The following is a 27,745-nucleotide window of genomic DNA, read 5'->3' as shown; positions in this document are numbered from 1 at the left end:
CCGGGGTATTGATCCTCGTAGTTACTGTGTTATATGTTCAAGGTGGTAGGTTCATATACGCAGCCATATCCTTTGTTCATTGTGAACCTGACTGCCACCTTAACTCTGGTTGGCTCTCGTGTTTGGTGGTTCTCAGCTGAGTTATCAATCCGCCCTCGACTGTGCTCATCGTCTTTGTATGTCCTGAGTTACCAATTAATTGGAACCACTTATAAAAACGAGAGAGTACAAGCATAATCTCAAAATGACCCAAACAACAAGCGTAGAAGGTTAGGTCTCTCAATTCCCAGAACAACCACAGAATCATGACGCGCCGCAAGGTTACGCCAGTCGCATCGAACCACAACCTTATACGGCCCAGAGTCACTAATACAAAGCTAAATAACACAGAACGGGAGCCATACTCGGTATTGGAGCGACCTCTAGGTACCGCTAAACATGTCCGAATCGTGGGCATCGGGGCTGGTGCCAGCGGCCTCAACATGATTCGCACCCTTGGCAGAAACTTGAAAAACTTCGAACATGTCGTTTACGAGAAGAACAGCAAAGTCGGGGGAACTTGGTTCGAGAACCGGTACCCCGGCTGCAAATGCGATGTGCCGAGCCACAATTATCAGTTCTCATGGCGGCCGAATCCCGAGTGGTCAAATTTCTTCTCACCCGCTCAAGAGATAGAGCAGTACCTAGACCGCATTTGCGAGGAAGAGCAAATGATGGATAAGATCAAGACTCAGCACAAAGTAATCGGGGCATGGTGGGACGAATATCGAGGTCTCTGGGATTTAAGCATACAGAATTTAGAAAGCGGTGAGGAATTCCGTGACCATGCTCACTTTATCATCGATGCCTCGGGCATTCTCAAGTAAGGAGCAAGCAAGATCAGAAAACGTTCTTCACATGAGTTTATTAGTGCTAACTGAATTTTAGTAACTGGAAGTGGCCTGAAATTCCGAATATAAACAGCTTTGAGGGTGAATTGATTCACACCGCAAACTGGCCAAAAGACTTTGACTACGCAAATAAGACAGTGGCCGTAATTGGCAATGGCTCATCCGGTGTACAGGTCGTACCGGCAATACATCCAGGTTAGACGCCATGGCATTCTTATTACTGCAACCAATATCCTGACTGATTTTCTACTCTAGCTGTCAAGAAGCTCTATCATTTTGTCCGCACGCCCACGTGGGTTTTGCCCCCGCGAATACTAGCTATGATGATGATGGATAGCCCAGCCAAATCCGTTTTGGGTCAGCTTGAGTTAGACAAGAAAGAAAACTTTAGCGACGCCCAAATTGAAAAATTCAAGACGGACCCAGAGTTGTATAAAAAGTTTGTTAAGACAATTGAGAGGGATATCAATGGTGCATTTGCGATTGTGAGTACCCTATGCTCGTCCCAATCCAGTTCTCAGGATAAATGACTGACCGTTTCCTTAGCTTCTTAACGGCGGTCCTATTCAACAATTTGCCACGAACAAGGTTATAGAATGGATGACAGCGTGTCTAGGTGGTGACGAAGGCCTGTGCAAAACGCTGATTCCTACATACCCCTTGGGCTGTCGACGGATGACACCAGCTCCAGGCTATCTTGAGGCCCTACGGTCACCTAGCACCGTTGTAATCACGGAACGCATTGCAGGTATCGTTAAGGAAGGTATTCAGCTAGAATCTGGGGATATCATTAAGCTCGATGCCATCATCTGTGCGACGGGCTTCGATACTTCGTTCACCCCACGATTCCCACTCGTGGGTCGACATGGCAATGTCCAGGACATATTTCGAAAGGAGGTGCCACGTGGCTACATGTCGTGTGCGCTTCCCGGGGTACCGAATTACTTCAGTAAGTAACCATATATAGCCCAAGTTCTAGGTTTACATAAGCCGCGATCATCGTGTATGCTAACCTAATTTCTTGCTTGTTAGCCGTCATGGGACCAAATGCCCCTATTGGCCATGGTAGCGTGTTCACGCTGACTGAACACATTGCTCGGTATATAACACGCGCGATTCAGAAATGCCAGGTAGAAGGTATCAAAGCTATGTGTCCCTCAGATGCGGCAGTGGCCGACTATAGTGAGCACATTGCCAACTTCATGCCCCGCACGTCCTGGGCAGCCTCATGCTCATCGTGGTTCAAGGGTGGCAAGGTTGACGGGCCGGTTACCGCTCTCCATCCAGGAAGTCGCATTCACTTTTTCCATATGCTCGAGCAGTTTCGTGGTGAGGACTGGGAATACATTTATGACCACCCTTCGGCCAATCGTTTTGGCTACCTTGGCAATGGTTTCTCGACAAAGGAACTCGATGCAAACTTTGATTCTACTTGGTACTTGGATGCGAATGCTGACGCGTCTCTACCGTGAGCAGAATTCAACGATGCTGTTGACGTGTCTCGTTATGCGTACATGGCCTGCGCAAGAATATCTTTGTTTTTTTATAAGTACACTTAGCGGATGTAGGCATACAATTACTTAGCCACATCATTATGTATATACTGCACATATTCCCATACCCCGGACTCCGGATACGGGTTTTACATATGTACTAGATCAAGTGGTGAACTGGCCGTACCATCAGTAAACGGCGCCTTTGCAATAGATAGCATACACACCATACTTTAATCTAACCTGGAACTTGCTTGACGAATACCTAACGCGTTCTTACCTGTGGTTCAGCCCTTGATAGGTGAAACTTCCTATGACTAGCATATAACATGGTTAATCCTGTTGCAAATATCGCAAGACCGCGCCGACATCACCTCATTGTCGCTGCAGTTGACGTCGCCTAATGCAGTTCCGTGCTCCAGCTCCTTCCAAGAGAAAATCAAAGGTTGGAACCTTGTTTCTCGCCCACCCAAACACAATCTCCGTCCCCGCCACCTCTTCGCAACGCATTCTCCTCTTCAGTTTCGACATTGCACGAGAACTCTTATCGTAAATATCAATGTTATATTGGTCTCGCCTTTAAACTCCATCGCTTTGTCGAACTTGCCCTTATCACTGGTTAAGATGGCGGCGAAAACTGAAGATGGAATATCAGACAGCTATCGTAACAGCTTGTCGGATGACGAAGACCCTGCTAGGTACGAGACACCAGAGAGCTATCAAAGAGACATACCACAAACAGCCATAGGCTAAAGAGGCAATAGCAAAGATCCTGCGAAGGATAAGATGGCAAAAATCCCACCCAAGGGAATCTTGAAACAACCGAAAGCAAAAGGCAAAGCTCGTCTTCAACCACCACATTTGATTGCTTATGATGAGGACGAGGCCCCACTGCCCAAGCCTTTTGATATCGACCCTAAAGGATTATTCAATGACGGTTTTGAAGAGGGATCGCGAGTAAAGAATTTCTTCGGCGAATATTCTGACATCCAGGCGGGCTTTGCCGAATTGTTTGGAAGTGTCCCGGTGTTCAAACCGAAACCGAGACCCAAGGCATCAGCGTCCGGGTGGGGTAGACTATTTCGTTACGATCCTTTCTTATCCCTCCTGTTCAGTATGATTCAGGAAGCTGGGATCAATTTCCCTCCGCCGGATGGGTTTTTGGATGAGTGTATAGGCTACGAAGTGGATTATATTCGATTGGCATATACACCGTATCAACAACCTCGCCCATTTGGCAAGACATTGGGACTAAGACCTCATCCAGCCCCCGTAAGAAAGGGTGCCCGCGGGAGCTATTGGTATGGCATCCCAGCGAAAGAAGAGGAAAAGGAGTTTCCAAAGAAGCCCGAAAGATGGGATAGTTTTTGGAGCGAAGCCTCCAAGTTTCTGTTCGATGCAAAGACCCCTAAGCGTTCGCATAGCAATATGTCTAAAGATACAAAGTCGAGCGGAGGGGAAGGCGAATCATCGAGGCGCAGTCCCAAGGTTTCATTCGTAGATCTACCAGACGACAGTTCTATGGACTGGGATACTAGTACTATTGGCAACGACGAGAGAAGCGACCAAATCGATAACACCCAGCAACAGGCCACAGCTGAGGACGCCACAGCTCAGTGCCTAGATCCTGATCTTCCTTTTTACGGCCCTCTGAATTTTGAGGAACATTTGCAGGCATACCTGGCGCGCCGGAGGTAAGTTTCTACCGTCCTATCGTGCTCACGTGAGCGGAACTCATATATCAGCTGACTCTCCATCCACAGGGAGCAGGATGAGGCCCGTGAGCAGGCGGCCCGCGACAGCATACAGCTCAGAGGTCCCGGTCGTCACCCGAACATGATCACAATAGAACAAATGATCCGAGAAGTGAAAAGAGAGTAAGCTACTCATCCTCTTAATCTGGCTTATTTCACGGTGGCTGAATATGGTTCTTTCAAAACACGGGCTCAGTTTTCACTAACACGTCGTCCAGGAAGAAATTGTACTGGCGCGCATACCAGAAGACACGCAAGATATTGAGAATGATATGGGAGAGACTAAAATAGTACATGTTCCTTATTCAGGTTGTCCTGTTCCCAGAAATCTTGCTCTCTGCTCGAGTTGATCGCTATTCCTTCTTGTCTTAATACCTTCTAGGTCATTTGGGACCATGGTTGGCCGCAAACTAGACGTATTCGCTGCAGTCAGCTAGTCGTCTAGAAAGGAGCTGATACGTCCCCGCAACATTTCTACTACTCTTCATTTCTGTTTCTTGCATGATTTTTCATCTCCCTCCTACCTCAACAACTTGATGCCCGTGAGCCTGTTTGTTCAGGCTTCCACGTCAATGAGCCATGGTAGAATCTTATCCAATAGCGTGGATATAATATCACTCGAAAGCCTTTGTTAATATACATCTTGTTATTAAAATTGCCGTTCTCTTGCTGCTAGCTTTCTGAGTGTCATTGTGAGAGTCCAGCTCTCACAATCTTTTAGATCAGGAGGTAGGGAAAGGGAGGATCCAGACATCGTCGGCGGGAAGGGTTACTAAACCATCTCCTAGCCAATGCGAAGCGAGACAAATCCTTGCGGACTGGGGCTTAGAGTATGGGGATTCTGTATGGGGTTGAGTTCTTAATCCCCACTAGCTATACTTACCCCAATTTATCTCCATCCCCAACTTTGCAATGGATAGGTGCGGGATGGAGACGGAACAAAATCGACCGAAACCATAAGAGCTTTCGAACCTCAGCTCTTTTCTTTTTGGTCTTCCTCTTGTTTCATGTTTTCGTTTTCTCTGTCATGAGATTCGGTGTATACGTTCCTTGTAGTTGTTTCTTTGACTTGCTTGGAAAATTCAACCTGTAAGTCTCGAATTCGATCCCAGGGCGGTGAATTGGCCAACTAGCTCCGTTGTCGGGGACAGTGAGACAAAATGGCGGACAAACTTATCAGTACTGCTGAAGGTAAGTAGAAACAAACACAGAATCCCCATGGACGTTGTTTTGTTCAATTATTCAACTATGATGGGTCACTGATAAATTGAGCTAGTTGCGAAGCACACCACGGCAGAGAGCTGCTGGGTGACGCTATACGGCAAAGTCTACGATATAACAGAATTCCTGCCATCACATCCCGGCGGCTCCAGGGTCATTCTCCAGCTCGCGGGTCATGATGCCACCGAAGAGGTTAGCTCTCTGCAGTCATTTGTCCTCACCTTAGGCAGGTTTCGGGACTCATTGCTCCTGCATACTCCCGGGTCATGAGCTGAACCCCTTCCCTATCTGGCATTTACTGACTCCAGCGTGTGAGATATAATAGTACGACCCCATCCATCCGCCAGGGACGTTGGAAGAGAATCTGAAACCCGAGGCCTTGCTCGGGTCAATCGACCCGGCGACCATTGAGGAAGCACCCAAAAAGGAGAACACGAAGTCTAAGTTGGAAGACGAGGGCCCGCCACCAATGGGGACGTTGCTGAACCTCGATGAGATTGAGCAGGTGGCCAAGAAGCAGATCTCGGAAAAGGCATGGGCGTACTACTGGTCCGCAAGCGACGACCTGTGGTCCAAATCGAATAATAACTCGGTGTACCGGGATATTCTACTGCGCCCTCGTGTCTTCGTTGACTGCACGGCGTGCGACATCACGACGACGCTGCTAGGCGAGCACAAGGTGGGCTTACCGATCTTCGTCTGTCCCGCCGCCATGGCGCGTCTCGCACACCCGGACGGCGAGCAGGGCATTGCGCGGGCGTGCTCGCGCTTCGGCGTCATGCAGATCATCTCAAACAACGCGTCAATGACACCTGAGCAGATCGTGGCAGACGCGAAACCGGGGCAAACGTTCGGGTGGCAGCTGTACGTGCAAAACGACCGTGCCAAAAGCGAGGCCATGCTCGCCCGTATCAACAAGATGTCCGAGCACTACAAGTTCATTTGCTTAACGCTGGACGCCCCTGTGCCGGGCAAGCGCGAGCTTGACGAGCGGCAAGGCTTCAAGAACGCATCGCGCGTCTCCGTCGCCGCCAAAGGCAAGAACGAGCCTGAGAGACCCGGTGGTGGCGGCGTCGGCCAGCAGCTCTTCTGGGGCACGGCGGCCGATCTCACGTGGAAGATCACGCTGCCCTGGCTCGCGAAGCACACAAAACTGCCCATCGTCCTCAAAGGCATCCAGACGCACGAGGACGCATATCTAGCTGCTAAGTACGCCCCCCAAGTCAAGGGCATAATCTTGTCGAACCACGGAGGACGCGCGTTAGATACGGCGCCGCCGGCGTTGCACACTTTGCTCGAGATCCGGAAGTACTGCCCCGAGGTCTTCAGCTACATCGACGTATGGGTCGACGGGGGCATCAAGCGCGGCACGGATGTCGTCAAGGCGCTTGCGCTTGGGGCCAAGGCCGTGGGTGTTGGACGGGCGGCGTTATTTGGCCTCGGCGCTGGTGGCCAGGCGGGTGTTGAACGAACATTCGAGAGTACGTCTGCTCCGCTCGGCATTTTCGTTCAGCTTTTTTTTTGGTTATTTTTTTCGATCGGCATATTCCGCCTCTTCTTTTTTTTTTTTTTCTCCTTCTGCGCCAATTGAAGTAACCCTGCTTGGAGTACTATACTAACTCGTACCTCAACGCATTAGTCCTCGAAGCTGAAACTGCAACCTGTATGAAGTTGCTCGGTGTAAAAAACCTTGAAGAGCTGGGCCCGAAACACGTGAGTGTAGCAACCGTCGATGATTCTAATTGGAATCAATTGGTCTCAGTTATACTAACGCTACTTTTTATTCTTGCAGATGAACACCCGGAAAGTCGAGCAGGATATATTCGACGGTGATGCGAACCTAGACAAGGTTGGTATGTGGGAGAAGGTCAGGTCGAAGTTGTAAGCTTTACTATATCTATAATGAGAGGCTTTCGAGCCCTGGTGTATTGAGCCTTGCAGTTCATGTATATGGGAGCCTGGATATAAGACAAACTACTAAAACACCTATGCAATTATTTGTGTTGCGTGCCTACATCAATGCCTTTGGCTTGTATCCGATCGCACTAGTAGTGAAATGAGCAATGCCTGATTGTGTGTTATTTATCATCCGACGCTAACTACGCATAGTTCAGTATGCGCAGTTTAGCTGTGTGCTTTCTGGCGTATTATACTCCCAGACAATGTATAATATAACTCCACGCGAGTAATCCCAAAACGTCTCATTGGCCGTCTTGAAAACACAGATATGAACGTGGACGGGGTTCTTTCTATCAAACATACAATCCTGTAAGATCAGCCTAGAATGTGTTGATGGGCGGCAATGGATGGAGATGGAAAGACGACGATGTCGATAGTCAAGCGACAAGCTGATAGATTGGGCTATATACCGACTGCTAAAGAGCCTTTGATTCCCAGTCCCGACCATATAAGATATTCCAGGCTTTCGAAGGCTTGATATATCCCTACGGACGTTCTAGATCAACTCAACTTTAGGATTCAACCTTGATTGCCTGTGCTGAGAGCATTGAATTCGACGAAAAGAATGAGGGCCTCTCCAGTACATGAGAGGCGTTCAAATTGGCAATGTTGGCTCATATCCTTAAATCGATCCAACAACCAATTGCCACTCCTGATTAGGTCGTAGCAGCGTATCTCCCTCGAGTTTATCCTTCAAAGTCTGTGCAAGTATAGCTGCGTCATTCACAAGCTCTGTCGGCTCGAGAGGGGCCGTCGCAGATTCAAGAATAGCCTAGAAAATAGCGACTATTTTCATTCGAAACTGCGGACAACGACGTTTTCCAAGTCACGTATGGGGCGAAAAAACTTGATACTAGTCAAGCCGAATCAGCCTCTGCCACAGTGTCTTGCGACTACCGCCCGTTCCCGTGGCTAAGGTACCTTGAAACGCGCATTGATTCGAATACTAAGAATTGTATGTGTAGGCACAATCCTTTAGCTCTCCGGCCTTTTTGCCGTGATTCAAGTCTCGGCATTCTCAGCTTTGGGCTCGCCTTCCGCATCAAAGCCTAAAGCCTCTAGCTCTCGAATGAGCTCATTGATTTTAATGACTTTGGCAATCTGCTCAGGAAGCAGAGACTCCCCGCCCTCCTTCTTGTTTTTTAAGTCTTTGGCCTGTTTCAGCTTCTTTTTGAGATTCCGTGCTTTCTTTTCTCTTTCGGCTGCTGGGTCGACTTCGTCGGCCTGTGTCTCCGTAGAAGGCGGTGCCTTATCTGCCGCAGCTTCTTGAGACTCATTAGCTGACTTAGCCTTCTTTCTGGCTTCCCTGCGCTTGGCGTTTTTATTGGTCGCGGCAGACGGTGTTTCTTGTTTCTTGTCGTTCAGGCCTTCGGCACCTGGTATGCCACCCTTGCCACGGTTGCGAAAGTCTTCGGCAACACGATTTTTGTAAATCTCGACGTCCTCGGGCGGCCGATAACCAGGCCTAATCTTAATGGCCTTCCTTGTCGTGCCATCGGCTCGCATAGACTCGGGAATATGGCGCTCGCCACTATTTTCGTCAGTGACGATGCCTGACCTAGATGGTTCGGAAGGCATGGGGCGACAGTCAGAAAAGCTATCCTCTCGGTTGGTCAGAAAAGTGTATACGAGCCCTCCCTAGTCGATGACGCCTGAGAATGATCTCGCCGAAGTTCGGCGGCGGTGCCTTTGGTTGCGGTAGCTTGAATTTAGAATGAGGGCGCCCTGAAGAGGGACAAATTAGAGCAGGGCTAGGTACCTAGGTTAGAGAAGTGGGCCGGAAGTAAGGAACGCAGGCTCAGGTCGGGTACCTTACTGTAGTAGGAAATAGTAGTAGAACGAGAAGTACCTCCCTGTGCTACGGCTGGGCGGGGCGGTGTGGGACTACGGGCAGAAGCTTGGGCCAATCGGGTGCGACTGTTTTCCAAAATCTTGGAACTGTTCACCTGCGGCGGGATTGTCGAGGTATCTGTAGCCTCAAAACCATCTGTCACTTCTACCTACCTTGCCCAGCCCAAACACAGTCCAATTGCACTTGCAAGACCGTGAACTCGTCTATCCACACCATTGATCTTGTTTATCCGCCCCAGGTCATCATCACCATGGTATGTCGTCCCCTCGCAGCCCAGCTCTTCGATGCATTACTTCGAGCTAACTAATCGCGCACTACTCAGTCCGCCCTCTACAAGCAAGTCCATTCGACTCCCTCCGATCGACATTAGGTCACTAACCACGATCCGTGCAGCGCCCTCTTCCGCCGAAACTACCAGATGCTTGGCGTGGTCTTCGCCGGGGCTTTCGTATTCGAGATGTATGTTCTGTCGTGAGCCGAGGAGGGATGTCATGACTGATGGGAATCCAGGGCATACGACACCGGCATGAACAAAATCTGGGACAACATGAACAGGGGCGTAAGTTACATACATATTATATTGGTTACCAAGGAGATGGTGCTGACGCCTATCAACACAGCGACAATGGAAGGACATTCGACACAGATACGTCGATGAGGAATAAGCTTTGGCAACAGGAACTGACCGGACTGATGGAAAGAACTTGACCACCCAAGAGCCATATTTGGAGGGACGTGGAGATGCTACGAAGCGCATGAATTTTAGAATTGTACAACACGGTATCAACAAAGCGGAGTGGGCAGACTGTGCCGCGCCGATAGCCCGCTATTCCTTTTGTACATATGCTCCGGATTCGATCAAATGTGTCACCATTGAAATTACTTGTTGATGCTCGCGCATCACCCCATCATCGCTGTTGAAGATGATTCAGCACCTGAGGCATGAATGACTTCAAGAATAAAGTGCATCTACTCTGAACTGGCTTGAGGTGGAGGGTACCTGTTTGGGTAGACCGCGGCTAATGCACCCACACTCGGCTGCAACGCTTGCCAGGAAATGGCTTGGACTAAGGCTCGATAGTAGGTAACAATTGGAACATAACAACAAATCCAGTTGTGCATTTAACATTTCACAAGTGCAGCAAGCACACAATGCTTACCCCGTGGACAATACGTACTACTACCAATGTGAATCGCAGCTAGGACGCGATTACTCTCTCGAGTAAGTACGTACCTGCTGCCCTGCATATAAACGCTGCGAGTCTGTGACGCACTTCTTATCACCGATAAGGACTGCCAATGCTGGGGGGTATAATATCGTCAATGGCATTCAACCCTCTCCTTGACACAATCAGAGCTGTTTGGCCGATGTCCAAATCCTAATTCTATCTTCTCTTGTAGATTCCCATCGCCTTTCCCTACGATACCTTGATTCAGCTGGCTTTGTACCACCGTAGAACTCTCCGCCTTGTTTACATACGCATCGCCCGATAACGTTCGCCTCGCCCCGCCTCCCATCCACCTTATACCGCTCCTTGCCACCACAGACAGTTGATTATTGCAATCTCCAGTGCCTATATACGCGGTTTCCCTTCGATACAAGCATGTTCGAATAGCCTATTTCACCATGGACAACGCACTGTCTACTCAAGAACAGCAGCTTTGCGAGCATTTGAGGGAGCTACCCAGACACCATGGGTATCGATATGACGATGCGGCCTGCCGCGATCTCCTCTACAACCTGTTCTGGTCCATGGCTGGGGGACGACCGGAATACTTGCGGTTATTCTTTCCTGATGGAAGGCTCACACAGCGAGGTCCCCTAAAGTTGCGGGATGCCCAGGGCGCCTTGGAGGGTGCCGAATATACCGAGGCGGCTCGAGGCAAAGCATGTGGCCACATCTTCAGAGTGGGCGAGGCTACATACGGCTGCAAGACCTGCAGCACCGACGACACATGCTGTCTGTGCAGCAAGTGCTTCCATGCTACAGATCATACAGGGCACATGGTACGCATTTCCATATCTCCTGGTAATAGTGGATGCTGCGACTGCGGAGACCCTGAGGCTTGGAAGTTGCCTATGTTTTGTACCATCCACAGCGAGCATGACAAAGACCGTTCCAAAGGGAAAGGAAAAGAGGCCGCTCTGCTACCCGAAGATCTTGTAACCAACATCCGTATGACCGTTTCTCGAGTCCTCGACTTCATCTGCGATGTTATCTCTTGTGCTCCGGAACAACTGCGACAGGCCAAGACCAAGGAATCTATTGAACGCGACGAGAAAATGTCTCGCTTAGCTTCCACTTACAACGGCGGTGATGTTGATTCACCCGAAGAATTTGCACTGCTGCTGTGGAATGACGAAAAGCATACCGTCACCGAGGTTCAAGATCAGGTGGCTCGGGCTTGCAGTACCACACTAGATGAAGGTTATATCAAGGCAATCGAAACCGACTCAATCGGTAGAAGCATTCTAAAGTACGACACGGACATTCAAAAGCTCCTCAACTGTGCAACTATTCTTGAGCATATCAAAATAACCGTCACGATCCGGTCGTCCCGAGATACCTTTCGGGAACAAATGTGTGGAACTATGATTGAGTGGTTAAATGATATTGCTGGCTGCTCTGTGGGCAACGACCACAACATCTTGAGGGCTGTTGTTTGCGAAGAACTTCTCAATCCCTGGCGCAAGGGTAGCCCCGGAAGCCACGCCATCCCTGGCAAGAATGGCCTTGAAGATGAAGAAAAATTAGAAAACGACCCTCACTCTGTTCATACTCATACTACCACGATTCTCATTCAGCGGGCTAGGTTTCTCGCGGCAGGTCCACGACCCCCTCTCTTAGACTCAGATGGTGACGATGAAGATGAAGACGAAGATGACGATATGGATGATGGAAATCGAACCCCTTCTAGCGGAGAAGAAGAAGATGATGATGAGGACGATGCTGATGACGACGACGACGACGATGATGACGATGACGACGTGTTGATGGTAGACGCTCGCCCAGCAAGGGCAGGGGATGTAAATCCCATTACTGACTGGATCGGGCCAACTGTAGCCTCCTTAGAGGAAGAAGAAGCGACAATAGCAGGCTATCCACCACCTCCGCCACCTCCGCCCGTACCAAGGCGTGCCACACGAGACAGGGATCTCACACCATCAGACTCAGACACGGCTGAGCCTCTCATTGCGCCAACGGTCTATGCCAAAGCAAACCTGGAAGTTCCAAAGACACCCGGCCTTGCCAAAGCAGACGAAAGCAGGCCACCCAAGCCGGGGCGATACTGGGTTGAGACACCGCCTGCCTACACAGAGCGTGACAATTTGCATCCGTACGAGGATGTTTTCCAGCGCGTACGTTTGGATTGGCTTGTTCTTTTTGATCTCAGAATGTGGAAGAAAGTTCGCAACGACCTTCGCGCGCTCTATATTTCTACTGTGGTTACTATACCTGAATTCAAGAGGATTCTAGGTCTTCGGTTCGCCGCACTATATACCACTTTAGCACAGCTATATCTCATAGGGGATCGCGAGCCGGACCATTCAATCATCAACATCTCGCTCCAGATGTTGACAACGCCATCCATTACTGCCGAAGTAGTGGAAAGAGGGAACTTTTTAACAACCCTCATGGCAATCCTTTATACTTTTCTAACCACGAGACAAGTCGGCCATCCTTTCGAAGTTGCATCCAATGCAATACTTGGTTTCGATACAGGCTCTGTGACCAACAGACGCATGTACCACTTCTATGTAGATCTCAAGTACCTCCTCAGTTCTCCGCATGTACAAGAGCGTATGCGAACTGAGGAACGATATCTGCTGCAATTCCTTGATCTTGTCAAATTACATCAAGGCATTTGCCCAAATGTTCGTGCCGTAGGCGACCACGTCGAATATGAGACGGATAGCTGGATCGGGGCGTCTTTGATGACACGAGAAATAAACAGGCTTTGCCGGCTTCTCTCGGGTTCGTTCCGACATCTCGCCGAGCAAGATTCTTTATATCTCTCTAGAGCTATCCGCCTCACGGCTAAACTTGTCATTCTAAACTCAATTGGAGCCGAACGTGCTCGATTTACTCAGTCCGAAATCAAAGATGAAACTCGCTTCAAAACACTTACCGACTTTGAATTCGCCGGGGAAAGCACTAAGTACGATGTCGTCAAATTTGTTGTAGAAGAGCAGCCAATAAGCTTTCATCACGCATTGCATTCGACGCTTTCATGGCTAATCGAATGTGCAAAGCATATGCCACCACAACAGCTCAAATCAGTGCTGAGTTTCACAGCCCAGGAGCTTAAAATGAGGCCAAAATCCATGGGACGCAAATCGCTTCCAAAGAGGGACTATGCACCAGAGGACTACTTGATGGCTGCTTTTGACTTTCCCCTGCGTGTATGTACATGGCTTGCCCAGATCAAGGCCGGCATGTGGGTACGTAACGGGATCAGCCTTCGACACCAGGCGATGACCTATCGCAATATTGTTACTAGAGACGTAACTCATGCGCGGGATATTTTCCTCCTACAGACAGCAATGGTTGTTTGCGATCCTGCGCGAGTTCTCGCTTCCATTGTCGACCGTTTTGGCATGGAAAAATGGGTGAAAGGTTTTTACGAAATGACGACTGCAATGCAGGATGCAACTCAACATCTAGACGTTGTTGAGGATATGATTCATCTTCTGATTGTATTGCTGAGTGACCGCACCTCCCTCATACCCACTACGGATGAGCAACAGACGCATCTCATGGCATTACATCGCGATATTACCCATATACTGTGCTTCCGGCCCCTATCATTCAACGAAATCTCCAACAAGCTACCAGAAAAGTTCCACGAGCATGAGGACTTCCACAGAGTTCTTGATGAGGTTGCCACGTTCAAACCTCCTGAGGGTGTTTCAGATGTTGGAACATTTGAACTTAAGCCGGAGTTTATCGAAAATATCGACCCATACGTAGCGCACTATAATAAGAATCAAAGAGAAGAATCGGAGGCTGCCTATCGAAAATGGATGGGCAAAAAAACAGGAAAACCAGCTGAAGATATCGTCTATGAGCCTAGACTGAGACCGATCGAGACTGGTGCCTTCGTAGGGCTTGCTGAATTCACCTCAACGGGCTTGTTTGGGCAGATTATCTACTATGCTCTTTTGTATGCCCTTGTCGCGGCAAAATTCACACCGAAAGTGCCATTCACACGAGTAGAGACATTTTTGCAGGTTGTTCTACACTTGATACTCATTGCTATTCATGAAGACAAGTCAACAGATAGCGGATTGTTTGGCTCAAATTCCTTTATTCATGTTGCATTAACAACGCAAGCCCGCAGCAATTTCTTGGCGGAATCACCAGGGGCGAAAACAATCGTTTCTCTTTTGAACCTCCTTTCCACGAAGGAGGAATTCAAAGCCTGTCACCCTAAGATAAGTCTCATACTGAAGAGGATGAGACAGAGATATCCACAACACTTCGACAATGCCTATGCGCGACTAGGAATTTCGTTGGACCGCATTGATACCGCATCTCCAGCAAACACGCATAACACCGACGAGGAGCGAGAAAGAAAGAAGAGAGCTGCCTTGGACCGCCAGGCTAAAGTAATGGCTCAGTTCCAAGAGCAACAAAAGAGTTTCATACAGATGCAAGGTGACATAGATTGGGGAGACGAAGAGCTTGAAGATATCGAAGCCACAGAGCCAGAAGAGCGAAAGAATTTTTGGAAGTATCCCAGAGGTACATGTATTCTGTGCCAAGAGGAGACCGACGATGGACGTCTCTATGGAACCTTTGCTTTCTTCACCGAGAGTCTCATTTTACGGCAGACCGACCTTCAAAATCCTGACTACGTTAGGGAAGCAGCAAATACGCCCGTTAACCTTGATCGATCTGCTGAGGAGATTCGGCCATTTGGCCTAGCTCATGAAAATAGGACGGTAGTTGAGAAAGTCAATTCAAGTGGGCAAAGTTTCATGGCTGAGAAACAGGGCATTGGGAAGGGCTTTCCAGCTAACCTCTGTCGATCGGGGCCTGTGTCAGTTGGCTGTGGTCATATCATGCACTTCAGTTGCTTCGATACATACATGGAAGCCACTGTTCGGCGACACGGGCATCAGATTGCTCGCCACCATCCTGAGAACCTTGAGCGATTAGAATTTGTTTGCCCGCTATGCAAGGCACTCGGCAATGCATTCTTACCCATCACTTGGGACGGAAAAGAAGAATCGTACCCCGGTATATTGCAAAGTAACAGCGACTTCAACTCATTCATTGACCAGCGTCTCAATGGCTACAACATCCCAAATATGTGGTGGTCGCGTTCGCACTCCAAAACTATTTTCTCGGATTATTTACGTACAAAAATGCCAGAGGCTCTTACTGATATCACGAGGGAGCATGCTTGGGAGTGTAATACTAGTCACTCGACGCCGTTAAGCACTCCATTTGGCGAAGCATTCTCTATTGCAACGCCAGGCTCTAGTGTTCGATCTCATTCGCCCTCAGAAACACGAACTACTACTTCAGAACTCGCACTTGTCTACCAACGACTCTGGGATACCCTACGAAAGAACAAACTAGCTACTAGCCTTGAAGCTGAAGATAGTGATGACGATTTCCCTAGTGGCAATATATTAGCACGGTCTGTTGGGTACTCCATTTCCGCCACCGAAATACAACAGCGTGGGGTTGAAGCTCAGTATGGAATGACCCTGATTGAAAAGATACCGGAGCAATCATTGATTCAGCTTCGAATCCTGTCTGAAACAGTGTCATCATATATATCTGCGGGTGGCCTCAGAAATAACGGAGAGAATCAAATCGAAATAGATTTCCGACGAGAGAGCGAGCGTCAGCACTGCCAGCTCTTTGTGCCGAAATCTTTTGACATGAGCCAACATCCAGCCCTTCTCGATGAGGACCCCTTCATATTCATGTCCGAAGCCACATTTGGGCTGTTGGTTGCAGAGGGTATAGATCCCATGCATCTTGTTCGCTTGTGTTATCTTGCCGAGATCGTCAAGGTAATCTATCAGGTGTCCAGGAACATCCCGCTGTCAAAGTGGCTAGAGAACCTCAGTGACTCAAAAAAGAACGATGACCCCATCATGAACAATTTTGCCACTTTTTTTCACAGCATCATTATGAGCGGCATGAGAGCTAGCGCCGAAATGGGGGAGACATCCAATGATCTTTTGAATGCCGGGTTTAACCAGCCGGCAGTGGAGGGCTTAGCAAACCTTCATTCCTTTGTCAAAAAGTATGCTCTCGTTTTCCTTCGGAAAACCGCAATCCTTCTCCATGTTCATCATGGTGTGGACTTCAATAGTTATATTTCCCTGGACACGGAAGCTGACGAGCTCACTCGACTTACTGCTGCGTTGCGGCTGCCCTCATTTGATGACATGTGCACTGCGTTGACGCCCCTTCGGAATGAGGTTGGTTGGTCGCCGCACATAGCAGACCTCGTAACTGGTTGGATTAGCCATTATACTTGGAGAGCGACCTCTATGGCCCCGGGCCATGAAGGACGTGTTTTGCCTATATCTGCACAGATCAGCCACCCAGGGATCTTTGAACTTGTCGGATTACCTAAGAACTATGATACACTTATTGAGGAATGCTCAAAGCAGCGTTGTCCTAAGACAGGAAAAGACCTTGCTGATGCCATTATGTGTCTCACGTGTGGCGAGATCTTCTGTGGTCAGACTATGTGCTGTCTTATGGAATACCGAGAGCCGGGTCCTGGTAGACCTATGATCCGAATTGGGGGAGCTCAACAACATATGCGTTTCAAGTGAGTCCAAAAATTGTCGGCGAGTTTAGACAACAGTTCATTAACATGGTTCTTTCTCTTAGATGTCAGGGTAATATAGGGCTCTTTATCAACATCCGCAAATGTGCTATCTTTTACTTGCACCGAGGGTCTGGAAGCTTTAGCAATGCGCCCTACATCGATAAGTACGGCGAGGTAGACGTTGGGCTTCGCCACGGCCGCCAGCTATATCTGAGCCAGAAGAGATATGATTCGATGCTCCGAAACTTGTGGCTTAGTCACGGCATTCCGAGCTATATCAGCCGCAAACTTGAAGCTGACATCAACAACGGAGGCTGGGAGACCATCTGATGGATCGTCCAATACGCGACAACATTGCACAAGATTCATGCATAGCTAGAAAGGGCAATAGGTCATGGTTTACGATAGGGGGTTTGAAAGTACAACGGGAAATCTGGCGTTAAAGATCTACATATATTTTTTGCAACACTGACAAACGAAACTGTACGCAGCAGTTTGTGAGTCGTTTTGCTTTGTGCTTTAGAGCTTGAGCATCCTGTGATTTTGCGCTTTGGCTCGCCATAGGAATACGCAGCTATACCCAACTCAGTATTTCACTTTCCCTGGGCTAACCACATTTTGCCATCTGTAGTTGCATAGTAATCATATGAACGCTGGACAAACTCTTAGGTTAAGTTTCTGTCTAGCTGGGGCATTTATACGGTAATAAAAAAAAAAGGTTTGCGTAGGTACCCAGCAACAACAAAGGCACGCAGTTTACCCGGCTGGAATCCAACCAGTTACCATTTAAATCGTAGCATGTGGCAAAAATTCACTTGAGCGTTGCTCTCTACCAAAGAGAAAACTAAAGCAATCTTATGAGATTCAAGTGGAATCTGTAGACTTGACTGATGTCAGGTATCGTAAAATTGTCACAATTTCTAAAATGTTTGCAGACTCTGTATCGTTAAGTATACTGCATTTGTCGACACTAAGTAATAGACTGAATACATGCACGATCTGATGGAGATAGAAAAGGGCAGGTAAGCTCGGTTTACTTATTAAAATCGCCGTTCTGCTATCCTTTGAGCAGGAATGTGAGACCTCTATGTAAAACCGGATCTCCTTCCTCTCTTCATGTCTCCTGTTTGATATCTTCGTCTTGGAGAGGAGGATCGGTGACTGCAAGGTCACCCAAGGCCTCATTTACGCTTGCCATGCCGTTGATTTTCTTTGCAGCCTTCGGGCTTTGGTGCTTGTAAACTCTGATCCTGCCGTCCTGACCAGCACTCGCCATGATATCCTTGTATACATCTACCCAAAAACAGACACCCGTATGGCCGTTTATCCGCTGGACGACCTCCTTGTTCTTAACGTCCCATAATACGATTTCTCCATCTTCACTAGGGGCCGCGATGAAGGGCTCTCCATCGACTGACCCGAAACAACCCCCTATGCTGAACCCCTCGTTCTTGTGACCAGAGTATGTCTTCTTGACTGTTCCAGAAACATAGTCCCAAAGACGAAGACAGGAGTCCATGCTGAACGCCAAGACGTATCTACCGTTAGGTGCAAAACATACGGATGTGATCGGAGGATTGTCCTCGTGCACGAGCGTGCGTAAGCATTGCCCAGTTGATGTATCCCATATTCGCCTGAGAAATAAGCCAGGTTAGGATTCTAATCATCTTGCGTGTTCGAAGAATGAGGTAGATAGACTTACGTTAACCCATCTGTGCTACAACTCACAACTAACGTGCCGTCCTGGCAAAAGTCTATCCCACTCACAGGGTCACTATGCGCCGGCAAACTCCTCATTAACCGACCAGCTCTGACATCCCATAAGAAGACAGCCTCATCGTAGCTCCCACTGGCGAGGATATTGCCTTTAGGCGAGAACGCAAGGCAGTATACATAACTGTGATGGCCAAGGAGAGGCTTCGGCTTCATCGGCCGCCCAGTGACCCGATCCCATAGTCGAATGGCTTTGTCGTCGGAGCCGGAGGCAATGGTCTTGGAATCTGGCGACCACGCAACTGCTGATACGCCGGCCATGTGACCAACAAGAGTATCCATATGCCTCCCTGTGCTCGCCTCCCATATCCGTATCGTGGCATCTGCGGATGACGACGCTATCCACCGGCCGTCGGGTGATATGCGGACTTGTGATATGGGTTTCTGGTGGCCTGCTAATAGCAGGCGGGGGACGTAATGAGGTCTTACAGGTTCGCGCGCGGAAGGCGTAGAATCTTGATCGTGATGGCCATCGCGTGGTAGAGGGTCTCGAGGAGAGCGAGAGACGGAATCGCGATCGTCTCGGGATGCCGACCTTGAACCCAGCCTTGATCTGGCTGATGAACTATCCGACCGCGACCGTGACGCAGATTGTGATCTCGACCGCGTTCTTGATCGCGAGGTGGATGGTGAGCGGCTGTGCTGTGAGCGATCGCTAGAGTAATATTCTTCGTCTCGTTTCCGGTCGCGGCTTGGGCTTGGGCTTGGGCTCAAGCTCCCGGGTCGGCTTTGTGGTGATTTCTCGCGTATTGAAACGCTCAGCGTGTTCTTCTCGTCATGTTGGCTATCTTGTGGCTCGAGGCTTTGATAGCGCGGTGTAGAGTCGCGGCAGTCGTCTTGCACTTTCCGCCGCTTGGAAGGAGGACCAGCGTTGACAGGGGCTTCAAGTTCGGCCATGGGTGAGTTGTGAGCTCGCCAGATATATTCCACCCACCCCCGCCTCTATGCGATGGTTGTGACAAGGCGCTGCGTGCAAAGGGAGAAGAGGGCAGAAGCTAATGATGAAACCAGGCTGATGATCTGCGATTGGCTGAAGCGTGTTTGATCTGCACTGCCGGTAGTGCACACTCTCTCGACTCTGTACACACCATCTAGCCTCGTGGGGGTAGATGGGGGGTTATGCTGAAAAGATGCGGCGAGGCTTTGAACGCCGATCAGGATCACCATGTCATGTGAAAGCTCTGTCTTCAACCGTCTTCAATTCCTACAACACTACACACATCTCTCTGTACACACTACATAGTACCTGTATACTACATACTACCTAGGTAAGTATGCCGCTAGTTAGTGTACATGTGCAGCTATCTCTAGGTTGCCTTGGGCCCGCCTTAGGGCACTCTTACAATATTATACCTATGTGCTTACTTAAGTATACATATGTACCTTACTGTGTACATGTACATGTATTAGGTAAGTACTACCGGTATAAGTTAGTATTGGTAGGACAGAGCCTGCCTGGTGTCGCCCGGTAGTTGCCGGTCCTAGCCGCCACGAGTCAAATCTCTAAGGTCGTGATAGGTATCTGGTTTGCTCCCTTGCAACCGTTTACCAGCGAGCAGAAGCGAGCAATAAACGATACAACGTACTATGTATATCATTCGGAGTGGGAAGTGGTGTGCACTCCCTTGAGTTCTCCTGATACCTATAAGTACTGTACATCTACACTAGGCAGAGTCTGGCAGAGGTCTAGGCGCCACCTGGACCTACCGGGCTGACCGGGGTAGTAGTGTGGACAGCACTACTGACCCGCACCTTCCGGCCCAATCAGCCTCCCTGGGTAGGTTGCAATCCCCATCAGCTCTCGCTGCCCCCTTGTCGAAATATCATTTGCTTCTCCATCCCTCGCCATCCTCCATCCTATCCCCTCTCGCTCTCCTCTGCAATCTTAAAAACGTCGCATTGCATGTGCCGTCACATCAGAAATGCAATCCTGTATATGTAGGTATTACACACATACCTAGCAGTCCTCGCTGACCGGGCGTCTATTGCCCTCTGGCTCTGTGCCGCCTGCGAGCCCGACAGGCGCTCGTTTCTTGGGGCTGCTCATTGGCCTCAACTGTCCACCTGTCCACCTGTCAAGATACAAGCTCGCACACGGGCAAGTTCAAGAGGGTGGCATGGCAGGGATAAGAAGAATGGTAGGATTACCTCCCCATTCAAGCCCATGGCCTCATGGCATGGTGTGTGTAAGTATGCAGTCTTAATTTGCGATGCCGACGCTAGCTCTTGTACAAAGTAGGAGCCACATCAATCTGAGAATGCAACATTCGCGTTACATGTCGGTATCACTCATGATGCTCATGATGATGGGTAAAGCTGGGAATCCTTCGAGGCAGAAGGCAACCAATACCAATAGAAATCCTTGAGACTCAGCCCGACTCCTTGCATCATGCGATTCGGTCTTGTGTGCGATTGCTGCCGACAAAGACACCACATTCTGGCCTCCTTGATAGGTGCTATGCGCCCATTTATTGTCTGCTGTCTGCTGGCTCCACCAGCGAGGACCCTAGATCTTCTTAATACAACCTCATATACACCGACTACACCGCATCAGTAGCAACTGCTCGCTGCTTACTTAGTAGAGCGGGAGTCCCATACCCTAATTGGAGTAGTATTGTGTACTTCATTTTGTTGCTAGGGTTATTGTGTCTCGTTCATTAAATTTGCACCAATGCTTGCCGAACCCCGATTCCCAGACTTGCACGCGAACTTGATAGTAATCCTCAACGTCGAGCGTGCCATTGTGTGAACCCGTTCGTCCCCCAAATCGACAACATGGATGAGCTACCGATCGAACTCAATGTCATTACTCTGAATTGCTGGGGGCGTAAACACACTAGCTCTTATCGAGAAGATCGTATGGGAGCCATAGGACGATACTTGGCAACGACTGATCCCGTGCCACACATTGTCGCCTTACAAGAGTGTTTTGAGTACGCCGACTACTTGAACATCAGACAAGAAACACGTTTTGCCCTACCTTTCGGCAAATTCTATCATAGCGGCGCCTTTAGCTGTGGCCTAGCTATACTATCACGATGGCCTATCGAAGAAAGCAATAGTATGCAAACTACGCTTATTATCTCCCCCGAGCTGAGCCATTGCCAGGTGCGCGCAGTACTCTGGTCAAGGGCTCGCCTCTCACCTACTTAGATCGTCGTGTCCAGCCGCAGTGCGTAGCACTCGTATGTAACAAATCACTGACCTCAAGTGCTGTAGTGGTTCCATTCTCGTTCTGTGGACGCCCGTCCGGGTTGTTCAGAGGTGACTTGCTCGTGGGATCACAAGGCGTGGCGTGCGCACGTATTCGCTATGGGGAGGGTGAAGAGGATGTCGTCGAAGTATTCAATACAAATGTATTTTCACTCAGACTAATATGCTGTTATCGATGAAGTCTCTCAAAAGAGCTAACCAAGTGACAGACGAATTCTAGCTACGGCGATCATTCCCGGAATGATAGGTACATCATTCATCGTCTGTCGCAAGCATGGGAAATAGCAAAGCTTGTGCGAAACGCCGCTGAGCGTGGCCATCTCGCTGTCGTGCTTGCAGACCTCAATGCCACACCCTTCTCGCTCCCATACCGCTTATTAACATCGCATGCTGCCATCCGGGATGCCTGGCGCGTATTGCATCCTGACAGCTCACTAGGCCCGGTATCAAATGAGCTAGAGCGCGCCCGCGGTAGTCCTGTCCCCACGGCCGCCTTCAACATAACCGAAAATGGCGTAACGAGAAACAGTGCGTACAACACGTGGGCATGGCCGAGCTCCGAGCAGAGGGCTTTGCGCTCAGGCAAACGGCCAATGCTAGTTTCACCCGACAGGCCTGATGAGGACGGACAGCGTGTAAACTATATCTTCTTCTCACGAGGTGGCGATCCGCACGCCTCTCCTACTGACCTAAGTGAGATTCTCAGCGCACATAACACATACACAGACGACGGCACTGGAATGGCGTCTTCACCACCTGGCTGGGTCGTCAAAGATGTTGGAGTAGGTCTCATGGCACGCCATCCAGATCTGGGGTGTAGTCTCAGCGATCATTTCTCAGTCGAAGCAACACTCATTCTCCATACCCCATCACCAATCCGTCACCGTCATCGACGCCGGTCAAGTTCAAGATCAAAGTCGAGATCTAGATCCAATTCACGCGCAATATCCCTAACACTAGCAGACGAAGCGCTTATGTCTGCAAAGAAGTCAGGCAGCGGATCTCAGAGCCAGACTCCCCGGGGATTACCCTCCACTCCGATTAATCTCATTACTCGCTCAAGTAGTAGAGCAAAGGAGAAAGAAAAACCAAGAGGAAGGCCTGCCACGCCGCACAGCTTCACATCTACAGATGCAGGTGCGCATATCGCAGCAATGGAACAAGGGACGTACCTCCAATCTCCCACAGCGTCGTCCTACCGCCTAGGGTCCCGAGACCGCACGGCATGGGACCTACAACTTTCTAATTTGGACCTAGGGACTCCACCTCGTCTACCTGTCGCCGCATACAACGAGATCATCAATCTGATAGACGCCCACGCCTCACGCACACATTGGTACCGTTTACTCGGAATCGCACACTTCGCGTTTTGGGTTGTCATCGTCGTAGGCAGTTTCGTCGGGATCTGGTTCCTTCCCAGCGGCAAGGGCGCGTTTGGCTTGCTAGCCGCGAGTAGTCTTGGACTAGCTGCCGGCGTCGTGACCTTGTTACTCGCGTTGTTCTTCTACGCCACCGAGCTCAACAGGCTGAACGAGTTCGAGTGGGAGATCCGCAACGCGAAGGCCGTTATTAGCGGCATGAGCCCGGATGCGCTCGCCCATCAGGGAAGCGAAGAAGAGAAGGCCTGGTGATGGGGAGGGGGGAGCAATCATTGAATCAACGCCTTATGAACTTCACAAAAAAACCGCTTGTACGGTTTTAAAAAGGAGCTTAATATTTTTCGGTTCAGTTTTAAATCTTTTGAATTCAGGGGTGGTATAACGGCCCGATGTCCTCATACGATGGACCGAAAACAAATAGGTTGTGGGTTTAAGGAAGCGGACACGTCTACCACTGGTCTAGCGAGTCTGGAGATACCCTTTTTCTTTTTTTCTTTTTTTCTTCGCAGGGCAAAAAGGACAAGGCCTGATCGTTCATGTTTCTAGGTGTCTGTGTGCTTGTGTTTCTGGGTGTAGGTTAGTAGGCATGTGTAAGGAACTAACAATACCGGGTAATGCAATACAAATTCCGATTTGAACCTCCCGAATAATGATACAATTCTAGTATTATTTTTTGGCTTTCTCTCTCTCCTTTTTTCGCATTCACAACTCCGCCGTCAAATGAGCCCCAACTCCTCTACTGAAGCCAGTCTCCAATAGCTAATTTTTGGCCTCTTTCACTTCTCTGAGATGCCGTGATGCGTGGTGTGGTGATGAATTATCGTCAGGTTGCGATCTAGAGTCTTTACCAGCGTATGCGCACCATTCCAGAGTCCTGAGGCAGAGCAGAGTATGCTGCCCCATGAACAAATCCAACGCCTACAGCAGTATCCGCGACAGCACTCGCCCGTTCAAACCCAACTCCTCCGCGCATTGCCACACGCATCCCAACTACTTCTTGGCCTCTACACCCAGGACCACTCCCAACGCCGACGCCAGGGTGTAGATACATCCTCGGACTCGGCATCTTCTCGACTCCATCCAATGTCGACGGAACCAATACTATATTGTTATCAATGTTAGCATCCAGGGTATTGCCATTTCCATTATTGACAACAACACTGTTACAACTGCGATGCTGAGGAACACCATCCCCGTCGTCGTCGTCATCAGCGCCATCCATAACACGACGATACGTGTACCCCAGGAACGCCGTCTGCTTGCGGACTTTGAGCACCGTGGCCTTCGTCTTGCGGTCGCGGAGGAGGCGGTCCCGCGGCCTCTTGCGCTCGCGCCGGCCAAATGTGCGGATGAACGCCTTCATTTGGTCGCCGAGCTCGACTTCTTGGAATTGCACTTGTTGCTGCGGCTGTGCTTGCGCCATCGGAGGGGCGTTATTGTTGTTAGAGGGAGCAGAGGCGGTGGCCGTCAAGGCGTTGATTTCTCGGTCCATACGCTTCAGACGCGTCGTGTCGTACGGGGTGGCGACGAATTGTGCTAGCAAACCTTGTAGGTGGCGCGGAAAGGTGGCTAGCTTGGCTTGCATGGCCACCGTCTTGCGCGGGTTGCGGCGGATCGCCGTCGAGGGGTGAACATTGTGGACAATGCCGGCTGGTCCCGGAATAGGCGGCGCAAAAGGGCTCATGCCCATCATGTCCGGCGTGGGGGCAGTGATCCCCACGGCGTTAATTGCAAGCGGGTTGGCCTCGAGAGGTGGGTGTGGCGCTGCTCCTGAACCTTCTGAGCCTGTGTCGTCATCGTCATCTTCGCTGTCCGAATCTGACCAATCCGAGATGGGCTCCTCCTCGTCAAAGTAATGCGTGTCGTCGACGCCGGCGATGCGCGGCACGAATGGCGGCGTGATAAAGCACAACTGGTCCCAGGGGATATCGCGGAACCACTTGTGCGCCTTGATGTCTTCCGCATCGTGCGGATACACTGAGCGGCCCCTACCATCTCTGTCCTTCGGGCGCGCACGGGAGCGGGCTGGGGAGGACATGAATGGATGTTGGTGCTGCTCGAATCCTGCGTCTCGGGCTTGGTAGCGTTTAGACGAGAGACGATTTTCCCGCGCACATACCAGATTTGCGATAAGATCCATACATCGTCTTGAAACGACGGGACGTGGGGGGAACGCGAAAGTCTGCTCATGGTTCACGATGTTCCGTTTGGTTTGTTGCCGCCCGCCCTCCTCTGAAAGAAAGGGGGTGTGGCCGTAAAGGCACTCATACAGGATTACGCCGAGGCTCTACTAATCGCATCTTGCATCGTAGTCGCCCTCACGGATGACTTCAGGTGCCATGTATTGGCTTGTGCCCACGCAGGACCGGGCGGCGCTGCGGTTGCCACATCGATTACGCCAGTTGAGTAGCGGCTCGTCGCGAACGGCCGACGTCGCGTTTGGCGGTGCTGGTTGAGGCGCATGTTTCTGCATGGCCTGCGTTACCCCCTGCGCCCATTTCATCGTGCCTTGCAGACCCTCTGCCCGGTCGGTCGCGTCGCCTTCCACGGCGAGTCCCAGCTTGTGCAACAGACTGTACCGCTGGGTATGATAGTAACTAGTGTCGTGGGACCAATGGCCGTCAAAAGCTAGCCCAAAGTCAGATATCTTCAGGTGGCCCGTAGAGGAAATCAAGAAATTATCCGGCTTGATGTCACGGTGGATGCAGCGTAACGAGTGTGCCTCCTCAATGCAAAGGATCATCTCGGCGATGTAGAACTTGGCAACTGGTTCGCTCAGGATGTTCTCACGGATGAGGAGGCCGAGGAAGTCTCCGCCGGGCATGTAATCCATGACGAGATAGAGGTTCCCAGCGTCTTGAAAACTCGCAATAAGCGGGACAATCCTGCATTGGTCTTACATCAGTATTTGCTCCAGATAGAATCGCTGGTCCGCCATCTCACCATCTAGAGCCCTCAGAAGCAACGAGGAAATCCCTCTCGGCCCGCAGGTGCCCTTCTTGACTCGTCTTCAGCATTGCTGATTTACGAATCACCTTCATAGCGTAGACTCTATTGTTCCGTGGATGGCTGTCTCTTCCTGGTTTCTCACGTACAAGTCTGACGACGCCGAAGCTTCCCTTGCCAAGTATCTTGAGAACCTCGTAATTATCGGCTAGCTCGCCGTGCTCACATCTTATAGCACCGAGACTTCTGGCTGCTAGGACTCGGGTTTCGCGAAGATGGTTCGTCTCCTGCTGGCAAAAGAGAGCCCGTCTCATATCTTTCTCGGCTTGGCTTAGACCCGGGCCATGGTAAAGCTCACTTTCTAGGTACCTTCGGCGAAGGGAGCGTGGAGAGGGCCTACTAAGCTTGTCATTAAAGTATGTCTCGAGGTATATTTTGGCAGCCGCTGTCCTCTCGACAGTCAATATGGTAGGCGGCGGGGGGTCTATTGGCTTTTCTTGAATCGTAGTCAGACCAGGGTCTACCATGGTCGGGCTCGCGTCAGGATCTCTGTGGTGTACAATGCTAGCCGATCTCTGCTGTACTGGATCGCTATCTTTACCAGATAGCTTCGACTCGATTGAAGTTGCCACTGTCGTACCGGTACCGTTGGTAGGGCCAGAGGATTTACCGCTTGAATTTGTAGTGCTATTTGTATCTGATACTGACAAGATGGCGGGAGCGCTCACTGGCAATAGCTTATCTGCTGCTCTCTCTATTGAACGGACGGAGGGCCTTGATTTCTTTTTGACACGGTGAATCACGGTAACAGTTCCTCCAAATTGGCCTCTAAGGAAAGGAAGGGACATCTTCTTGAAGAGGCGATGCCGCTCGGGCGACTTTTCGCTTGATGGAGGTGATAGCCATCCCGAACCCCCGATAGAATGACTCGAAGCTGCAGGTATCACGTAAGTCGACAAAGTCACACAAAACCAAGCATCCGGTGCATGGAGAGAACGCACCGCTATGTGTTAGCGTCCGTATAATCGACATGATCGACCCTTGGTGGTTGGGTTTTCGAGGTCGTTCAAATCCGTCCAATATTGATGTTGCAGATGTTGGCGACGAAGTGGTTGCTGACGATATCTCGTCGTCTATCAGTAATGCTGGCATGATACCGGCACTAGCAGGACAACGGTCGATGATGGGGGACAGTCATCAGCGTTGCCGAATATGTTGCAATTATATCATAATAACCAAAAATAATAAGCCTAGCTAATCAGACCTCTTCCAAAGCATATCCTTGAGCAATGGGCGCCACTTGATGTTCTGTGACACTGCTTGGACAGGCAATGGTCCGAGGCTGTGAGTTCAACGTCTCAACAGGCGGTCAGAAGAAAGCCAGTGGGTTATACGTAGACGCCTAGGAAGTTAAATAAGTCTAAGGGTTCTTTTCACTGACGGGGATCATTATCAAGCC

General features: G+C 50.0%; 9 protein-coding genes across 9 annotated transcripts; 6 read left to right on the top strand and 3 right to left on the bottom strand.

The window, feature by feature from the left end:
• Positions 1-177: 177 nt before the first annotated feature.
• On the top strand, positions 178-2,766 carry F5B22DRAFT_303817 (uncharacterized protein). The gene is made up of 5 exons (XM_047970552.1): positions 178-862; positions 928-1,085; positions 1,146-1,375; positions 1,437-1,839; positions 1,923-2,766. The coding sequence occupies exons 1-5, from the start codon at positions 306-308 to the stop codon at positions 2,360-2,362; spliced, it is 1,788 nt and encodes a 595-aa protein (XP_047828757.1). The 5' UTR covers positions 178-305; the 3' UTR covers positions 2,363-2,766.
• F5B22DRAFT_303818 (uncharacterized protein) lies at positions 2,767-4,863 on the top strand. The gene is made up of 3 exons (XM_047970553.1): positions 2,767-4,077; positions 4,147-4,260; positions 4,356-4,863. Exons 1-3 carry the CDS (start codon positions 3,170-3,172, stop codon positions 4,426-4,428), a joined length of 1,095 nt encoding a protein of 364 aa, XP_047828756.1. The 5' UTR covers positions 2,767-3,169; the 3' UTR covers positions 4,429-4,863.
• Positions 4,864-7,356, top strand: F5B22DRAFT_303819 (FMN-dependent dehydrogenase). The gene is made up of 5 exons (XM_047970554.1): positions 4,864-5,328; positions 5,414-5,550; positions 5,684-6,839; positions 6,998-7,071; positions 7,151-7,356. The coding sequence occupies exons 1-5, from the start codon at positions 5,298-5,300 to the stop codon at positions 7,241-7,243; spliced, it is 1,491 nt and encodes a 496-aa protein (XP_047828755.1). The 5' UTR covers positions 4,864-5,297; the 3' UTR covers positions 7,244-7,356.
• Positions 7,357-8,008: 652 nt separating this feature from the next.
• F5B22DRAFT_303796 (putative RNA binding protein Pym) lies at positions 8,009-9,243 on the bottom strand. Its single transcript, XM_047970551.1, has 3 exons — positions 9,134-9,243; positions 8,239-9,068; positions 8,009-8,170 (listed from the first exon to the last, which is right to left on the bottom strand). Exon 2 carries the CDS (start codon positions 8,893-8,895, stop codon positions 8,320-8,322), a length of 576 nt encoding a protein of 191 aa, XP_047828754.1. The 5' UTR covers positions 8,896-9,068; positions 9,134-9,243; the 3' UTR covers positions 8,009-8,170; positions 8,239-8,319.
• Positions 9,244-9,268: 25 nt separating this feature from the next.
• Positions 9,269-10,308, top strand: F5B22DRAFT_614951 (cytochrome b-c1 complex subunit 9). The gene is made up of 5 exons (XM_047975503.1): positions 9,269-9,422; positions 9,492-9,505; positions 9,563-9,628; positions 9,680-9,728; positions 9,790-10,308. Exons 1-5 carry the CDS (start codon positions 9,420-9,422, stop codon positions 9,832-9,834), a joined length of 177 nt encoding a protein of 58 aa, XP_047828753.1. The 5' UTR covers positions 9,269-9,419; the 3' UTR covers positions 9,835-10,308.
• F5B22DRAFT_614948 (uncharacterized protein) lies at positions 10,309-17,634 on the top strand. The gene is made up of 2 exons (XM_047975502.1): positions 10,309-16,975; positions 17,038-17,634. The coding sequence occupies exons 1-2, from the start codon at positions 10,797-10,799 to the stop codon at positions 17,303-17,305; spliced, it is 6,447 nt and encodes a 2,148-aa protein (XP_047828752.1). The 5' UTR covers positions 10,309-10,796; the 3' UTR covers positions 17,306-17,634.
• A 232-nt stretch (positions 17,635-17,866) lies between these two features.
• On the bottom strand, positions 17,867-20,341 carry F5B22DRAFT_614945 (WD40-repeat-containing domain protein). Its single transcript, XM_047975501.1, has 2 exons — positions 18,678-20,341; positions 17,867-18,609 (listed from the first exon to the last, which is right to left on the bottom strand). The coding sequence occupies exons 1-2, from the start codon at positions 19,643-19,645 to the stop codon at positions 18,090-18,092; spliced, it is 1,488 nt and encodes a 495-aa protein (XP_047828751.1). The 5' UTR covers positions 19,646-20,341; the 3' UTR covers positions 17,867-18,089.
• Positions 20,342-21,414: 1,073 nt separating this feature from the next.
• On the top strand, positions 21,415-22,820 carry F5B22DRAFT_303382 (Endonuclease/exonuclease/phosphatase). The gene is made up of 4 exons (XM_047970550.1): positions 21,415-21,809; positions 21,968-22,104; positions 22,171-22,596; positions 22,668-22,820. Exons 1-4 carry the CDS (start codon positions 21,524-21,526, stop codon positions 22,674-22,676), a joined length of 858 nt encoding a protein of 285 aa, XP_047828750.1. The 5' UTR covers positions 21,415-21,523; the 3' UTR covers positions 22,677-22,820.
• A 628-nt stretch (positions 22,821-23,448) lies between these two features.
• F5B22DRAFT_637733 (kinase-like domain-containing protein) lies at positions 23,449-27,438 on the bottom strand (the record flags this gene model as incomplete). The annotated part of the gene is made up of 6 exons (XM_047977481.1): positions 23,449-23,478; positions 24,374-24,918; positions 25,117-25,603; positions 25,670-26,225; positions 26,284-27,171; positions 27,254-27,438. 6 exons carry the CDS (start codon positions 27,436-27,438, stop codon positions 23,449-23,451), a joined length of 2,691 nt encoding a protein of 896 aa, XP_047828749.1.
• Positions 27,439-27,745: the final 307 nt, after the last annotated feature.

The sequence above is a fragment of the Xylaria bambusicola genome, assembly GCF_022495145.1.
Source record: "Xylaria bambusicola strain CBS 139988 unplaced genomic scaffold F5B22scaffold_35, whole genome shotgun sequence".
Lineage (NCBI taxonomy): Eukaryota > Fungi > Ascomycota > Sordariomycetes > Xylariales > Xylariaceae > Xylaria > Xylaria bambusicola.
This window is presented reverse-complemented; position numbering and strand designations above follow the sequence as displayed.

Excerpts from the sequence above, each read along its gene's own strand:
- F5B22DRAFT_303818 (XM_047970553.1), top strand. The coding sequence starts at position 3,170 with ATGGCAAAAATCCCACCCAAGGGAATCTTGAAACAACCGAAAGCAAAA. Across the intron at positions 4,078-4,146 it reads GCATACCTGGCGCGCCGGAG|GGAGCAGGATGAGGCCCGTG; the intron begins GTAAGTTTCTAC and ends CTCCATCCACAG. Across the intron at positions 4,261-4,355 it reads ATCCGAGAAGTGAAAAGAGA|GAAGAAATTGTACTGGCGCG; the intron begins GTAAGCTACTCA and ends CACGTCGTCCAG.
- F5B22DRAFT_614951 (XM_047975503.1), top strand. Across the intron at positions 9,629-9,679 it reads GGGGCTTTCGTATTCGAGAT|GGCATACGACACCGGCATGA; the intron begins GTATGTTCTGTC and ends ATGGGAATCCAG. Across the intron at positions 9,729-9,789 it reads GGGACAACATGAACAGGGGC|CGACAATGGAAGGACATTCG; the intron begins GTAAGTTACATA and ends CTATCAACACAG.
- F5B22DRAFT_614945 (XM_047975501.1), bottom strand. The coding sequence starts at position 19,645 with ATGGCCGAACTTGAAGCCCCTGTCAACGCTGGTCCTCCTTCCAAGCGG. Across the intron at positions 18,610-18,677 it reads TGTAGCACAGATGGGTTAAC|GCGAATATGGGATACATCAA; the intron begins GTAAGTCTATCT and ends CTTATTTCTCAG.
- F5B22DRAFT_303819 (XM_047970554.1), top strand. The coding sequence starts at position 5,298 with ATGGCGGACAAACTTATCAGTACTGCTGAAG. Across the intron at positions 5,551-5,683 it reads GTCATGATGCCACCGAAGAG|TACGACCCCATCCATCCGCC; the intron begins GTTAGCTCTCTG and ends GAGATATAATAG. Across the intron at positions 7,072-7,150 it reads AAGAGCTGGGCCCGAAACAC|ATGAACACCCGGAAAGTCGA; the intron begins GTGAGTGTAGCA and ends TTATTCTTGCAG.
- F5B22DRAFT_303796 (XM_047970551.1), bottom strand. The coding sequence starts at position 8,895 with ATGCCTTCCGAACCATCTAGGTCAGGCATCGTCACTGACGAAAATAGT.
- F5B22DRAFT_303382 (XM_047970550.1), top strand. The coding sequence starts at position 21,524 with ATGGATGAGCTACCGATCGAACTCAATGTCATTACTCTGAATTGCTGG. Across the intron at positions 21,810-21,967 it reads GCCTATCGAAGAAAGCAATA|TGGTTCCATTCTCGTTCTGT; the intron begins GTATGCAAACTA and ends CAAGTGCTGTAG. Across the intron at positions 22,105-22,170 it reads TCGAAGTATTCAATACAAAT|ACGAATTCTAGCTACGGCGA; the intron begins GTATTTTCACTC and ends ACCAAGTGACAG.
- F5B22DRAFT_614948 (XM_047975502.1), top strand. The coding sequence starts at position 10,797 with ATGGACAACGCACTGTCTACTCAAGAACAGCAGCTTTGCGAGCATTTG. Across the intron at positions 16,976-17,037 it reads CAACAACATATGCGTTTCAA|ATGTCAGGGTAATATAGGGC; the intron begins GTGAGTCCAAAA and ends TCTTTCTCTTAG.
- F5B22DRAFT_303817 (XM_047970552.1), top strand. The coding sequence starts at position 306 with ATGACGCGCCGCAAGGTTACGCCAGTCGCATCGAACCACAACCTTATA. Across the intron at positions 863-927 it reads GATGCCTCGGGCATTCTCAA|TAACTGGAAGTGGCCTGAAA; the intron begins GTAAGGAGCAAG and ends ACTGAATTTTAG. Across the intron at positions 1,376-1,436 it reads TCAATGGTGCATTTGCGATT|CTTCTTAACGGCGGTCCTAT; the intron begins GTGAGTACCCTA and ends CCGTTTCCTTAG.